Raw genomic sequence first — 17,181 nt, forward strand, 5'->3', positions numbered from 1 at the left:
AAAACTGCCTAATAGATAGAAGAAAATATCAAATTTAATGAAAAGCCAAGATCATCTTCTTCTTGTGTTACTGTAATTTATGATATGTTTCTAATGAGTGGCTCAAAACTGAAACGTGATTGTACAGAGAACCTTATGAAGATGGTTAAACATCTTGTTTAGGCTTTACATGTCATTTAACCAACATCATCTATTTGGGTAGCCTAATAGACAATCAGACATATTATATAGTAACAACAACACAGTCTGACAGCACAATGACCTGCAGCCTCTGAAATTACTGAAACTCCATAAAACAGCTTCAACATTAACTTAACATTACAACCTTCAGGAAGTGAAGATTTATTGCAAAAAAGGTGACGCCTGTGTGGGTGGATGAGTGGGCAATATATCAGGACTTTACACTACAACTACAGTGCTGCAACTACAACTGTGTGATGAGCTGGAAAATGTGATTTTGCTCATTTTGATAGACATTATCTGGTAACACTTTCTATGAAGGTCTAGTTTATAATGCATTAGGAGCACATGCATAAGACGTTATAATGCATTTATAATGCTTCATACATGTCATTATAATGGTGTATAATCATGTATAATAACTTATACCAAGGTTTATAAAGTATTACAAGTGTCGACATAATGTATTATAAATTAAGCACTTATAATGTTTTATACCTGCATATAAAGTGACAACAGTGTTTGAATGAAGAATCTGAAGTCCTGGGTCACATATCATATTATAACCATCCATACTCTAGCCAGTAGTAAAGACACACATAGAACTGCTCAACATAGAACAGATACTAAATGCTTGGTTACGGAAAGGGCGTAATGCCTTATAAATATCAATAATATGTTATAGGATGACTTTAAGAGCTTTTAGTAAAGTGACAACACTGTATAAAGTTATTACCAATTGTATGACATTATAACACAATTATAATCACTTAGGAGCAGTATTTTGGTGGCTGTAAGTAAAGTGTAAGTCAACCATAATGATGTTTAAAGCAACTCTTTATTTTGCAGAAACAAAATGGTTTGTTGACCTATGGAGAGAATATAGGTCAATAAAAAAACAAGTCTCTTACCAAACCAAAATCAGACAAAATGCATATTACTTTGTTCATCTTTAAAAAATATTTTTTTCCGCTCTACAAGTTTTAAATACAAAATAAAACAGGTAGGCAGAGGCACAACATTTTGGTACTCTTATCAGCTGATGTACCTCATTTTTCAACAGTTACGAATTGCATATTTACGAATGTCATGCAGGAGCCGGCCAATGATATGAAATCTATGATTCCTGCCCAACCAGTATTCCCACTCAATCACTTTTAAATGTTCTTGCAAAAGTTTTGTGGTACGGTTTCCACGGTGCCTCCACACTTCAACCTTGAACGTCTGCCACGCACGTTCCAAATGCTGAGTGTGGGCTCCAGTGTTTGGGTCAACAAAATGCCTTTTATGGCATACTGTGTGATGGTCAAATCCCATATCTCCAAGTGCCCGCTGGTAAGCTCGCCATTCATCAGAGACAATCTGTGAGCCTCCTCTCACATGGTGTATTATGGTTGGCAGGAGATCTTCTCTCGAACGGCCTCTCACCACCTTCAGTATGGGTCTTCTTGATGTTTGCCCAACTTCAAGTAAGCCCAAAACCCACTTTTTTGTGCGGCGCCAGGCAGGTCCAAAGCGTCCTCTGTTATACTGCAAAACCAAATATTTTCAGATGGAGTAAAAAAGCTTTCTTGGAAGCCACTTTTCAAAACAGCTCATTACTTTTTTTTAATTCACACTGCAAAAAACAAACAACAAATGGATAATTTACAAAAGAAATAACTTGTACACACTACTTACTTTCCTCTTGTGAGAGAATTTGCTTTCATCCAACATCACAAAGCAATGACGTCCACCAATCTTCAATTTCCCCTGGTGTCTCAGTTTGTCAATGGCTGTAATGCAGACCTTGAGAGATAGAAATTCAATATTAGAGCTTGTTCAACAAAATATATTCTACTGCTTTAAAATAAATAAACATTTTACTCTGTCACACGTACATGTCAAATGTAAGTTGTGATCTCCAATTATGCACTATTCCTGATTTAAGAAATAATGTTGGGTAGCAAACAAGAGGAGACTCAAACAGGGGCAATGGTTGGCAACTTGTTTTTCTGACACCACTTGAATGCAGCACACATATTATATATATAGAGGCAAAGTTATGACCTCAAAAACCTATGCACTATAGCTTAAAATCCCTTTCATATCACTGATACAACACCTTTCTCAAAGTGGAAGCCATCTTCGTCAAAGTGCGACTGCTGCTGGCAATGCCATCCTCCATCATATCCATCTGTCTCAGCCTCAATCCCTGAGAATACCTTTGACAGAAATGGTTGATCTTAGTAAAATTATACATTAAAACATAAATCATGTACAGGCAATCAGAAGTCTATGAATAATTTGGACCTCAGCATTTATGGTATTAAAATGGGTAATGTTAGCAAAAAACACCAACCGATAGATGAACTCCAAATGGCTTCGGAGAGGCCTGCGAGTGTTGAAGAAGATCGATCCACTTCTGACAGATCTCCTCTTCTGGCGATGGCCTTTTCTGCCACAAGACCTAATGGTTGAGTAAGAAAAATAATGTTAATAATTATTAATTGTAACTGATAATTACAAAATATTACATCTGTGCCTACAGCAGGGTGGGGATATACCCATACCAGATGTCATTCATTACATATGCGTTATGGATAAGGGTATGTGCTACATGAATAAACAATTAATAATATCCTAGGAAGAAACAGCAGAGCGCTCCTCAAGTTGTCACCTGAGTGGGCTGCAGGTGAGCCGGCACGACAGTGCCTCCTTAATTCTTTTTTTTTTTTTTTTTTACTAGCCCCCCATCCCGGTCAGACATGTCTCTAAATTGCACACTGGCCTGCAGCCACAACTCAAAACTTCATGGTGCACACTATGGGGTAGCCCCACTCTTGGACAGTTTTTAATGAGGCAATGCTGCCCCGACATTTGCGCCCACACAACAATGTACAGTAATGTACAGTAGTAAGTTTTGCAAAACACCATCATCAGCGGTCCCGTAAAAAAAACAATGAAAACCGGACATATTTATATGAATTCATATGTATCTCCCCCTCCCTCCTCCGAAGCCGTTGACAGGATGTGAAAAGTGGACATGTCTGAGCATAAAATTAACGTAGCAATGACGTTTCTTACCATACATATCCATCAGCTTTGGAGACAACGTTTAGGTGCATGGGCCTTTTGCAGGTGGAGCAGATCATGCAACGCTTTAGGATTCCTCTTCTTTGCATCCATACAACTGTTTTTCTCCGGCTGCGTATCGTGTCCTCTTGTCGTATTAATCGACGAATTTCACCACTCAATAAATTTGCCATGTTGGCATCCTTCATCTGACCTGACCTGAAGAGCGGGCAACGACGATCTCCCATGGATCCATGCGATCTCCCGCTTGCGTCCAAAATTGCCTTCTGGGAATGGTGCGTTCACGCAAGCCAGAACGCTGGGAAAAGGGAATCACGAGTTGTTAAAAATAAATTGAATGGTTCCCCCTTGTTTAGTTTAAAGTCTTAAATTCTGCTGTCTTTTCAGAAACACTTTTTGTTGACATTTCAACGTACATTTAATTTGTAATTATACATTATAATGGTTCCTTAGTTTATCTTACACTATGATTACAGCAATATGTGGAGGTTAATTGCTATTGTATTGACTAAATTAGTTAGCCTGTGTTGGCAGCCGGGTGACATTAGCTGAGAGGTTTTGCAAGTGAACTGAAATCATCAAGCAATTGAATTTATTTACAGCATGAACGGAATTTATTGATTGTCAGAAGCCAGAATTTCCAAGTTCTGATTACTCTTGAACGTCGCACAGGGGATCACGAAGACGACAGAGGAAAGACGCACTTGACTGCAGGTTTGAAAAGAAAGGCGGTGGACGGTTACGGTCTGCAAAAGGCAACGAAACCAAACTCTAAGGTAATATTTTTCAACACAGACTGTAAAACATGAACAAAATGCATATAGTTATTTTGAGGTGTTTTGGCCTAAGTTTTGTCGGCCAAGCTTAAACGTTAGCATCCAGGCCACATGGGTAAGCTAACGTTAATCCAGCGAACATGTGGAAAAAGCAAATGTTAGTGCGTAGTGTTAATGTGGGAGCGTTTTGCTGTAAAGTTTGAATCAAATTCAAACTAACAATAGCCAAAGAATAATACTTAAAACTCTAACCCTCGGTTGATTATGTTTTACGAATAGCCATGTACACGAGAAGGGGAGCTGTGAATCCTCCGCCACCAAAAGACAACAGGGCTTCCACTCCTGCTGTGGAGGAAGAGAAAATGGGTATGTTTTGCCATTTTAGGTTGTTTCTTTTTCTGTATTGTATTGTATTGTCCAAAAATCATCTTTAAACATGGGCTTTGTTCATAATATTAATATTAGCGTGTAAGTTAGAGCTGAAACTTTCATATTCAAACCATTTAACACATTCGAAAATTTAAAGTTAAGGTTAGATGATGCCTGGTTGAGTCATATCCAGCATAGGCCTAAAAAGGTTATAGATTGTGTTTCAAACTTGGCATAGCATCCCTGTCATAGCTATTAGCTAAAATAATTTCATTTAATATTTACAAAAATCATTTCTTGTTTTCTTTTTTTTTGTGATCCTTGCTAATGTGTTGTGTGCAGCTCCTACAATCAAGCATGAGCTGGCTATGATCAAACTTCAGCTGGAGGCAGAGAGAGAGCGCGGGAGACTCCGAGAAGAAACCATAGAAATGCTGAAGTCAGATAAAGACTACCTTCAGCGTGAACTGACCAGCAAGGCTGACTTAATGAGGGAACTAGTCAAATCTGGGAACAGATCGGTGGAGCCATCATCTAGTTCAGGTGATCAGTTATATGCCAGTGTTGCTCCTGGGTTATTACATGAATTTTCACACATTTGAATTTTGACATCCACCATCTTGGATTGTTCTACAATGTTTGTTATAACTAGAAACACAATAATAAGAAAAAAATATGAATTAATGTTTTAGAACTGTGTCTTTGTGTGTGTTTGATTTATTGCAGCAGAGTCTTCCAAGAGTCAGGTGAAAAGAGTTTTCATCTCTGATGAAGAATCTGAAGTTGCTTCGACCTTAGCCATCGACTCGGCATTGTCTGATTCGTCCTTGGAAGATGACTCCAAGAAGAAGAAAAAGCTGAAGAAGAGATCTCCAAAGTTGAGTGGAACCCCCAAACCTGAAACCAGTCGTGTTCGAGGTAAGATTGTTTTATACATCAGTAATGAGTGAAATTGACTGTTTTAACTGTGTTTTTTTTAACTGCTTGCATAAAAAACCATTAAATATAAACCATGAACTAATAATAATGAATAAAAAGGTAGAACAGACTGTATTTTACCAAAAAGTGAATTATTTTTGACAGTATGTCATCAACTCTAAGACTTTTTGTGGTCCTCAAGAGATAGCCAGTTCACAAACAAAGTTAAAATACTTTACTGATTCCAGAGGGGAAATTGTGTAATGTTACTGTGCTCTCATAAAATGATAGAGCAGGCAAAAATAGAACAAAAGATGTTATGTATATATACAACATTATGTACTCTCCTTTCATATACTGCACATACCAGTTAACGCATTCTCTTTACAATGACAGATGAACTTTTTTTTTCTTTCAGTGAAAAACTGCAGAGACATCCTTAAAAGGTACAAGGCAGTGCTGAAGAGCTACAGTGAGGGGGGGTCCATGAAATCTGCCTTTGAAGAAGTCGGTGTTGACCGCAACACAATCGCCAGAACAGCGGTCATTGCAGAGCTCAGCCTTGCAGCCCCTGAAGCTTTCAGAGCTCTAGGCCAGTGGAATGAGAAGTTTGAAAAGCTCTCCACCTTTGTTGATAGATGTCGCGCGGCTATTACAGCTGAGATTAAAGAGTGCATAAGCGAAATGAAAGAGAATGGTACTTTGCTACCCATTGCACATTAAATGTGCAAAAAAGCTACTCTGTTCCAAGTTTTAATTTGTTATGTTATAAATTGCATTCTTTAGTCTCTCAGGTGCAAGAATTTAAATTTGTGAGCTATGCTTTTTTTTCTTTTTCTTTTTTACAGATTTCAATTGTATTGATATGTACAGAATATGCACATGCACCTTTTCTTTATATTTTGTTTTGAAATCTGCCTTTGAAGAAGTTGGTGTTGACCGCAACACAATCGCCAGAACGGCGGTCATCGCAGAGCTCAGCCTTTGTATTGATATGTACAGAATAACATGCACCTTTTCTTTATATTTTGTTTTTGCAAAATAAAGTTGTTTTAAAAATCATTATGGTGTATAATTTTTAACTTACACTTTACTTACAGCCACCAAAATACTGCTCCTAAGTGATTATAATTGTGTTATAATGTCATACAATTGGTAATAACTTTATACAGTGTTGTCACTTTACTAAAAGCTCTTAAAGTCATCCTATAACATATTATTGATATTTATAAGGCATTACGCCCTTTCCGTAACTGAGCATTTAGTATCTGTTCTATGTTGAGCAGTTCTATGTTTGTCTTTACTACTGGCTAGAGTATGGATGGTTATAATATGTTATGTGACCCAGGACTTCAGATTCTTCATTCAAACACTGTTGTCACTTTATATGCAGGTATAAAACATTATAAGTGCTTAATTTATAATACATTATGTCGACACTTGTAATACTTTATAAACCTTGGTATAAGTTATTATACATGATTATACACCATTATAATGACATGTATGAAGCATTATAAATGCATTATAATGTCTTATGCATGTGCTCCTAATGCATTATAAACTAGACCTTCATAGAAAGTGTTACCCATTATCTTTATAAAGAAGTAATTTGCAGCAGAAAAGCACTGCAGCACAGAGTTTAGTGACAGAAGTAACTCAGGACAAATAAACTCGTGTTTTGACCTGAGTATTTGATCAAAACACAACATAAAAAGAAACTACAAAGATTCACATTGATGAAACTGAAATAATAATGATAAAGAATAATTACTGAATGACTGAAAAACAATGGATCAGAAATCCATGAAATAATCAAAGTATTAATCAAAGGATAAAAACACCGGCATGTAACTATGAACACGTCAACTGGAATTGAACATTTTACTTGAATCACAACTTAATTTCATTGTTTATCAGTTGTTTTCAAGACAAAACCAATCACACCTCAATTCATGAACACATATATTTTAAAGGAGACAAACAAGGAGGTTTGTGACTTACAGTTTTTATTTTTCTGTCACTGTAGCAGGAAACATGTTCAGCTTGTTTATCTGCAGCAGTTTTTACTTTATTGTTTCATTATATTTGAATATATCATGTAGAAAAACACAAGGCAGAAGATTCACATGGATTAAGCAAAGCGCAGAGAAAATCAGACATGTCTGACAGTTTATGGAAATTTATATTTCATTGTGAACATTGCAATTAAAGGAAAATCAGAAGTTAACAGCCTTAATAATAAAATAAGACTATAGACCATCTGTTTCCAGACTACAACAGATTCCAAATTCATGAAATAATCAAAGTATTATAAAAAGTTGGAAGGGTACCATACCATTTGTTTTGACACGGGCAGTCGGATTATGATACAGAGCCTTAAAGCAGAAGTAAGCGATCCGGTCGTTTTGGCTAACTTCCTGTCAGCCGATGGAGTTAGCAGTCCCCGCCCTCGTCCCTACGTCACCACATTCACGTGCATCCCTTGGCTGCACACACAGAGAGGACTGCCCCTTTATGCCGTTCTCTCTCCTCATTGGATAAAGGTTGTAGGATACAAGGAAAGTTTTCTCCTCGGCTTACAGCAGAGCAGAGTGACTGACAGACCCGTGTTTCAGACCAAACACTCTATATAAGTGATTGCTGTCGGAAGATATAACAATTTAAGACTTATATTTACACAAACATTCCGCTTACTTCTGCTTTAATCCAATGTTGGACCAAAACCAAATTTTGTCAGTGTGAGAAATAAATATGGCCATATCATTCTATCATTCTATCACACTTTTTTAGCATCCAGTGATATAGCTACCACTGGCTGTTGAAGGGAGTTGTTTCTCAACATAATGGGAAAAGGTCTCCTCATTTGTTGGCAGCAAGACGGCCTGCAAAGAAACCTACTGGGTCAATATGTACTAAGAAAGGCAGAGCTTTGTCAAGGCGCATTGCAAGCATCTTTGCGAATAACTTATAAACATTGTTTAATAAGCTGAGAGGGTGTAAATTGTTAATTTGGAGAGGATATTTTCCTGGTAGGTAACAGAGAGATCACTGCAGACCATATGCTTTCAGACATTGATTGTTTAGCAATAATATCATTGTACAGAATAATTAGGTAAGGAGTCAATGTATCCTGAAAACATTTATCAATAGTGAAACCATCTTCCCCTGGTGATTTACCTGCAGCTAATGCTTTAATTGCAGACTTAACCTCAGGCTGACCTTTCGGTGTATTCTTTGTCATCACTATTTAATGAAAATAAACTCAAAGTGTTGAAAAGGTCATTGGCTTCTTTAAGTTACACTGTGATTCATATAATTTAGAGAAAATTCTTGAAAAGACATGTTAATTTACACCCATCATCATCGACGGATTCCTTGTACCCTTCTCCCCCCAAGTCAAGAGCCTCTGCGTCATCCTGGACAACACCCTCTCATTTGCACCCCATATTCAAAACATCACCCGGACTGCATTCTTCCACCTCCGCAACATCTCCAGACTCCGCCCATCACTGATTCAATCCAGCACTGAAATCCTGGTTCACTCATTTGTCACATCTCGCATCGACTACTGCAACGCCCTTCTCACCGGACTCCCCACCAAACTCATCAACAGACTGCAGATCATCCAGAACTCAGCTGCCCGGATCATCACCCCTGTTCTCATTCATCCCACCTTCTCCATGAATACACTCCCTCCCGCTCCCTCCGCTCCACCTCTGCTGGACTGTTAACCATCCCCACGTCACGCCTCAGCACGACGGGTGCCCGAGCCTTCAGCTGCGCAGCACCAAAACTCTGGAACTCCCTCCCACCACACATAAGACAGTCAGACTCCATCACAACATTCAAATCCCAATTTAAAACCCACCTGTTCAAACTGGCACACTCCCTATAATCCAGACACTCTGCACTGCACTCGCTTTTATCTTGATGTTTTGTTTGTTTTGTTTTTATTGATACTATGATCTTTTCACTCCTTTTTTTGTAAGGTGACCTCAACACTCCACACTGGTGCTCATGGGAAATGGGGTCTTCCTTCAGGCAAAACACTAACGCTTTGGTCCACTGGCACCGCCAAACTCAACCAAAAATGAAAGTTCTTAAGCTTTAAAGTGCCTATATTTTTATGGATGGCATGAATCGTGTGTTTGCTCTCCATTTGTTTCAGTCTGAGTGCTAATATTTTGCCAGCCTCACCATTCTCAAAATGTTGAGAGAAAAACTAACGTCCCTGAACATCACAGACTGGCCTCATAGCATCACCAGACTTTCCAATATTAAAATATGGGAAGAGTTTCTCAGTGAAAGTGTCTCTGTGAGAGCAGATGTGAGTCATGTCTTCAGTGTCATAGAAGGACACCTCCCTCCTGTCATAGTCCAGCTGGACTCTGATCCTCTGGAGACTCTTCTCCACTGTCACAGTCTCACCATCACCATCAGTGTATTTTCCATCTCCATGCCATAAACACCAGATTCCATATTTCGATGAAGCTGTTCGTTTTCCCTTCCTGTCAACTGACTCTTTAGCTAAACCCGCATTCCAGACAGGATGATCTCCCACCTCCACCTCCCAGCTGTGTTTCCCTGAGCTGAAGCCCTCAGAGCCCAGAACAATGGCATACTGAGTGTGTCTTTCTGGATTGTCAGGAAGCTGCTGCTCTGTGTCTCCCTGTCTCACACTGGTCAGATCATCAGACAGATGGAGACGGGGACTTGCAGTGTTTGGGTCCAGGATGACAGGAGTGAAGTGGACCTTCTCCTTGATCTTCTCCCAGACTCTGAAGGACAGGTTGCCCAGGTGTTTGGCCTCATCTATCAGAGCTCCTGAGAGCAGCTGTGGATCTGACAGTGAGCACTGGGCTCTGGCTCTGGTCTGAGTGGCTTTATAACTGCTGAGGAACGCCACCTTGTGTTTCTGCAGCTCTTCTTCAACAGCACAGATACCGTCTGACAGAGAGGAGATCTGCTCCTCAATCATCTTCATCTCTCTGCTCATAGTCTTCCTCTTCTGCTCCTCTTCCTCCCTCAGAGCTGCCAGTCTGGACTCCTCTTCCTCTTTCAGGAGCTGGTGGAGCTTGTTGAACTCTGCTCTGATCTTCCTCTCTGTGGACAACAGCTGCTTCTTGGAGTGTTCAAACATTTCATGGTAAGTTTTCTCCACTTGTTTGTATTTGTTCTTCTTGTCCTGCAGAGACTTTAAGTCAGATTTCAGCTGCTCCTTCAGGTCACCGACTGCTTCTTCTACAGGAACTACCTTGTGACTCTGGTGGAGAGAAAACTCACAGCCAGAACAAAAAGCTCTTTTTTCATCCTTACAGAACAATCTAGGCTCTTTTTGATGTTTATCCAGAGACAGAAAGGAATCAGCCAGATCCTAGTGCAAAGTCTACACCTGGATAGCTACTCTTTTGAAGATTTCCTTTTACAAATGGGACAGTTTTTGTTTTTAGCTTGTTCCCAGAATTGCTGCAGGCAGCTTGAACAGAATCTGTGGTTGCAGCTCAGAGACACAGGATCTCTGAAAGTCTCTGAACATATGTGGCAACTCAGGTAACTTTCCAACAGAGCAGCTTTCTCAGCCATTTCCTTCACAACTACAGCAAAACTCACCGAGTTACTGAGTCCTTAACTTTCCCCTTACAGTCCTTAAACGTGTCGAGATGTCACCCTGTAATGGCATCTGAGCTCTGACTGACAGTATCAAATTTAATGATCACACTGTCATGCTGTGTTGTAACCAGCAGGTGGAGCTATGAACATTTTACTGGATTCACAACATCATTTCCTTTATCAGTTGTTTTCAAGACCAAACCAGAGTTACTGAGTCCTTAACTTTCCTCTTACAGTCCTTTAATGTGTGTTTTCCAGTAGAGATCTCACCCTGTAATGGCGTCTCAACTCTGTCCGAGAATGTCAAATTTACTTTTGTTTTCATCTAACTGAGTTAATGATTATTACCTGTCCACTGTCATGTTGTGTTGCCACCAGCAGGTGGAGGTATGAGCACGCCAAATGGAGTTGAACATTTTACTTGATTCACAACTTAATTTCCTTGTTTATCAGTTGTTTTCAAGACCAAACCAGTTACACCGCATGTTTAATCTTTAATTCATCAACAGATGATTTTAAAGGAGACAGACAAGGAGGTTTGTGGTAGTTTACGTGGGAACATTTTAACAACCTGACTGACACTAAACCAGTTTGACAAGGTTTTTATTTTTCTGTTACTATAGCAGGAAACATGTTTAGCTTATTTATCTGCAGCAGTGTTTACTTTATTGTTTCCTTATATTTGAATATAACATGTAGAAAAACACAAGGCAGGAGATTCACATGGATGAAGCAAAAACAGAGAAGATTCAACATGTCTGACAGTTTATGGAAATTTACATTTCATTGGGAACATTGCAAATCAAAGAAAATCAGAGGGTGATAGTCATAATATTACAACAAGACAAGGCCATCTGTTTCCAGAGTAGAAAACAGCAAGGATTAATCAAATAATCAAATGCTTAAACAAAATGAACTCGTGTTTTAACCAGAGTATTTGCTCATCACACAGAAAACACAACATGAAGACAAAATACAAGGAGGACAAAGATTCTTATGGATGAGACAGAAACAATAATGATAAACAATAATTACTGCATGTAACAGTTCATGTTCATTGTACCATCTGTTTCCAGACTGTAGACCAACTGATCAGAAATTCATGAAATAATCAAAGTATTCATCAAAGGATAAAACTACTGAAACTAAATTAACTTTAACCAGGATATTTGATCATGACAGAAATAATAATGATGATAGAGGATTGGGAAGAAAGATATCTGTACATGAAACATAAAACTATTATTATACCACATACAACGTATAACTCAAAACAAGATGCTGATGACCAGGATAATGAACAGCTTTGATTTGTTAAGTTTTTCTCCTGATGAAGTGAAACAGTTTCATCATTTTGTTTTCACATTTTGTTTTTAAAAAGATGATGTAGAAGCAAGTTTGGGTATAGTATCAATGGAAACACCAAATTAAGATTAAAAAACACAAAGTCGTATTGAAAAATATTTTATGAAAGAAAAAAGTCAAACAACTTCAAGAACAGTGTTTCTTACAGGTAGTACAGAGATGATGATCAGTCTAATGAGATATTAATCAAATGTGTTTAAAGACTAAACGACAGGTTCATTAGAGTTTAATGAACCTCAAACCATCATGAGAGAAAAACTAACGTCTCTGAACATCACAGACCGATCTAGCCTAAGTGGGACACACTTTGATGTCAGAGGTTTTAGCATCACCAGCTTCTCCAATATAAAGATATGGGAAGAGTTTCTCAGTGAAAGTGTCTCTGTGAGTGCAGATGTGAGTCATGTCTTCAGCGTTGTAGAAGGACACCTCCCCCCCGTCATAGTCCAGCTGGACTCTGATCCTCTGGAGACTCTTCTTCACTGTCACAGTCTCACCAACAACATCAACGTACTTTCCATCACCATGCCATAAAGACCAGACTCCATGTTTTGGTGTAGCAAGTCGTTTTCCCTTCCTGTTCACTGACTCTTTAACCAAACCCACATTCCAGCGAGGATGATCTCCCACCTCCACCTCCCAGCTGTGTTTCCCTGAGCTGAAGCCCTCAGAGCCGTGAACGATGGCATACTGAGTGTTTCTCTCTGGGTTGTTAGGAAGCTGCTGCTTTGTGTCTCCATCTCTCGCACTAGTCAGATCATCAGACAGATAGAGCCATCCTCTTGCAGTGTTAGGGTCCAGGATGACAGGAGTGAAGTGGACCTTCTCCTTGATCTTCTCCCAGACTCTGAAGGACAGGTTGCCCAGGTGTTTGGCCTCATCTATCAGAGCTCCTGAGAGCAGCTGTGGATCTGACAGTGAGCACTGGGCTCTGGCTCTGGTCTGAGTGGCTTTATAACTGCTGAGGAACGCCACCTTGTGTTTCTGAAGCTCTTCTTCAACAGCACAGATACTGTCTGACAGAGAGGAGATCTGCTCCTCAATCATCTTCATCTCTCTGCTCATAGTCTTCCTCTTCTGCTCCTCTTCCTCCCTCAGAGCTGCCAGTCTGGACTCCTCTTCCTCTCTCAGGAGCTGGTGGAGCTTGTTGAACTCTGCTCTGATCCTCCTCTCTGTGGACGACAGCTGCTTCTTGGAGTGTTCAATCATTTCATCGTATGTTGTCACCACTTGTTTGTATTTGTTCTTCTTGTCCTGCAGAGACTTTAAGTCAGATTCCAGCTGCTCCTTCAGGTCACTGACTGCTTCTTCTACAGGAACTACCTTGTGACTCTGGTGGAGAGAAAACTCACAGACAGAACAAAAAGCTCTTTCTTCATCCTCACAGAACAATTTCGTTTCGTCTTCATGTTTACTACAAACCACCATTGGTTTTTCATGTTGCTTTTCAGCCTCTGATCCAGATTTCTGTCTCCCAGCAAAGGAATCAGCCAGATCCTTCAGTGCAAAGTCTACAGGTGGATCATCCTTTGAAGCTTTACTTTTACAAATGGGACAGGTTTTGTTTTTAGCTTGTTCACAGAATTGTTGCAGGCAGCTTGAACAGAATCTGTGGTTGCAGCTCAGAGACACAGGATCTCTGAAAGTCTCTGAACACACGTGGCAACTCAGGTAACTTTCAAAGAGAGCAGCTTTCTCAGCCATTTCATTCACAACTACAGCAAAACTCACCGAGTTACTGAGTCCTTAACTTTCCTCTTACAGTCCTTAAACGTGTAGAGATCTCACCCTGTAATGGCATCTGAGCTCTGACCGACAGTATCAAATTTAATGATCATCACACTGTCATGTTGTGTTGTCACCAGCAGGTGGAGCTATGAGCACGTCAACTGGCGTTGAACATTTTACTTGATTCACAACTTGTTCATCAGTTGTTTTTGAGACAAAACCAGTGACACCTCATGTTTAATCTTTAATTCATCAACCCAGATGATTTTAATGGAGATAAACAAGGAGGTTTGTGATATTTTAGATGTGAACATTTTAACAACCTGACTGACACTGAACCAGTTTGACAAGGTTTTTATTTTTCTGTCACTGTAGCAGGAAACATGTTCAGCTTGTTTATCTGTAGCAGTTTTTACTTTGTTACATTTGAATATAACATGAAGAAAATCACAAGGCAGGAGATTCACATGGATGAAGCAAAAGATATCAAAAATATCTGACAATTTATGGAAATGTACATTTCTTTGTGAACATTGCAAATAAAATGAGATCACAGAGTAATAGTCATAATATTAAAATAAGACTATAGACCATCAACGACAGACCCCAAATTCATGAAATAGTCAAAGTATTAATCAAAGGATCAAATCCTTAAACAAAATGAACTTGTGTTTTAACCAGAGTATTTGCTCTTCACAAAGAAAACACAACATGAAGACAAAATACAAGGAGGACAAAGATTCTTATGAATGAGGCAGAAACAATAATGATAAAGAATAATTACTGAATGTGTGTAACAGTTGATGAAAAATTACTTTGCATTGTGAACAATTTTAAAGAAAATAATAAAAGGTTATACTATGTTATACCATCTGTTTCCAGACTGAAAAACAACGGATAAGAAATTCAAGAAATAATCAAAGTATTCTTCAAAGGATCAAAATACTAAAACTAAATTAACTTTAACCAGGATATTTGATCATAACATAAATAATAATGATGATAGAGAATTGGGTAGGAAAAAAATCTGTACAGGAAACTGTGATATGTAAAAAAACAAAAAAAACAAAACATAGTTGTTTAACTCTAAACAAAATGCGAGATACAAGTTTTTCCCCTGATGATGTGAAACAGTTTCAGAATTTTGTTTTCACATTTTCTCAGATATTAATCTTGATTTTTAAAAAGGGACACAACCAACAAACTCAACCTGTTTTCTAAAAGCTGATAAAGAAACACAACGTTATGACTAAATGATGTAGAAACAAGTTTGGGTATGAGTCTCCATGGAAACACCAAATAAAGATGAAAAAAAAGTCATATTGAAAAACATTTGATGAAAGGAAAAAGTCAAACAACTTCAAGAACAGTGTTTCTTACAGGCAGGACAGTGATGATTATCAGTCTAATGAGATATTAATCAAATGTGTTTAAAGACTAAACGACAGGTTCATTAGAGTTTAATGAACCTCAAACCATCATGAGAGAAAAACTAACGTTCCTGAACATCACAGACTGATCTCAGCGGGACACATTTTGATATCAGAGGTTTTAGCGTCACCAGACTTTCCAACACTGAAATATGGGAAGAGTTTCTCAGTGAAAGTGTCTCTGTGAGTGCAGATGTGAGTCATGTCTTCAGCGTTGTAGAAGGACACCTCCCCCCCGTCATAGTCCAGCTGGACTCTGATCCTCTGGAGACTCTTCTTCACTGTCACAGTCTCACCAACACCATTGGTGTATTTTCCATCACGTTGCCATAAACACCAGATTCCATGTTTTGGTGAAGCTGAACACTCTCCCTTCCTGTCAACTGACTCTTTAACCAAACCCACATTCCAGTCAGGATGATCTCCCACCTCCACCTCCCAGCTGTGTTTCCCTGAGCTGAAGCCCTCAGAGCCCAGAACAGTGGCACAATTAGTGAATCTCTCTGGATTGTCAGGAAGCTGCTGATATGTGTCTCCATTCCTCACACTGGTCAGATCATCAGACAGATAGAGCCATCCTCTTGCAGTGTTTGGGTCCAGGATGACAGGAGTGAAGTGGACCTTCTCCTTGATCTTCTCCCAGACTCTGAAGGACAGGTTGCCCAGGTGTTTGGCCTCATCTATCAGAGCTCCTGAGAGCAGCTGTGGATCTGACAGTGAGCACTGGGCTCTGGCTCTGGTCTGAGTGGCTTTATAACTGCTGAGGAACGCCACCTTGTGTTTCTGCAGCTCTTCTTCAACAGCACAGATACTGTCTGACAGAGAGGAGATCTGCTCCTCAATCATCTTCATCTCTCTGCTCATAGTCTTCCTCTTCTGCTCCTCTTCCTCCCTCAGAGCTGCCAGTCTGGACTCCTCTTCCTCTCTCAGGAGCTGGTGGAGCTTGTTGAACTCTGCTCTGATCTGATTCTCTGTGAACAACCGCTGCTTCTTGGAGTGTTCAAACATTTCATTGTATGTTTCCTCCGCTTCCTCAGATTTGTCCTTCTTGTCCTGCAGAGACTTTAAGTCAGATTTCAGCTGCTCCTTCAGGTCACTGACTGCTTCTTCTACAGGAACCACCTTGTGACTCTGGTGGAGAGAAAACTCACAGACAGGACAAAAAGCTCTTTCTTCATCCTTACAGAAGAGTTTAGTTTCACCTTCATGTTTACTACAAACCACCATTGGTTTTTCATGTTGCTTTTCAGCCTCTGATCCAGATTTCTGTCTCCCAGCAAAGGAATCAGCCAGATCCTTCAGTGCAAAGTCTACAAGTGGACGATCATTTGAAGATTTCCTTTTACAAATGGGACAGTTTTTGTTTTTAGCTTGTTCCCAGAATTGCTGCAGGCAGCTTGAACAGAATCTGTGGTTGCAGCTCAGAGACACAGGATCTCTGAAAGTCTCTGAACACACGTGGCAACTCAGGAAACTTTCAAAGAGAGCAGCTTTCTCAGCCATTTCATTCACAACTACAGCAAAACTCACCGAGTTACTGAGTCCTTAACTTTCCTCTTACAGTCCTTAAACGTGTGTTTACCGGTAGAGATCTCACCCTGTAATGGCGTCTCAGCTCTGACCGAGAATGTCAAATTTACTTTTGTTTTTATTCAACTGAGTTAATGATTATCACTCTGTACATTGTCATGTTGTGTTGTCACCAGCAGGTGGAGCTACGAGCACGT

The 17,181-nt window shown here is 39.5% G+C and overlaps 2 protein-coding genes and 2 long non-coding RNA genes across 4 annotated transcripts; 1 reads left to right on the top strand and 3 right to left on the bottom strand.

Moving 5' to 3' along the window:
• Positions 1–1,137: 1,137 nt before the first annotated feature.
• LOC146980928 (uncharacterized) lies at positions 1,138–2,379 on the bottom strand. Its single transcript, XR_015036633.1, has 3 exons — positions 2,285–2,379; positions 1,861–1,968; positions 1,138–1,710 (listed from the first exon to the last, which is right to left on the bottom strand). It is a non-coding gene; the product is annotated as an uncharacterized LOC146980928 (long non-coding RNA).
• A 1,572-nt stretch (positions 2,380–3,951) lies between these two features.
• LOC146980929 (uncharacterized) lies at positions 3,952–5,012 on the top strand. The gene is made up of 3 exons (XR_015036634.1): positions 3,952–4,031; positions 4,311–4,397; positions 4,743–5,012. It is a non-coding gene; the product is annotated as an uncharacterized LOC146980929 (long non-coding RNA).
• Positions 5,013–11,568: 6,556 nt separating this feature from the next.
• LOC146980930 (nuclear factor 7, brain-like) lies at positions 11,569–14,212 on the bottom strand. The gene has a single exon (XM_085785839.1). It carries the CDS (start codon positions 13,998–14,000, stop codon positions 12,588–12,590), a length of 1,413 nt encoding a protein of 470 aa, XP_085641965.1. The 5' UTR covers positions 14,001–14,212; the 3' UTR covers positions 11,569–12,587.
• A 1,234-nt stretch (positions 14,213–15,446) lies between these two features.
• LOC146980931 (nuclear factor 7, brain-like) lies at positions 15,447–17,143 on the bottom strand. The gene has a single exon (XM_085785842.1). It carries the CDS (start codon positions 16,955–16,957, stop codon positions 15,533–15,535), a length of 1,425 nt encoding a protein of 474 aa, XP_085641968.1. The 5' UTR covers positions 16,958–17,143; the 3' UTR covers positions 15,447–15,532.
• Positions 17,144–17,181: the final 38 nt, after the last annotated feature.

The sequence above is a fragment of the Trachurus japonicus genome, chromosome 9 (assembly GCF_045865225.1).
Source record: "Trachurus japonicus isolate A0001 chromosome 9, Traja_1.0".
Classification (NCBI taxonomy): domain Eukaryota; kingdom Metazoa; phylum Chordata; class Actinopteri; order Carangiformes; family Carangidae; genus Trachurus; species Trachurus japonicus.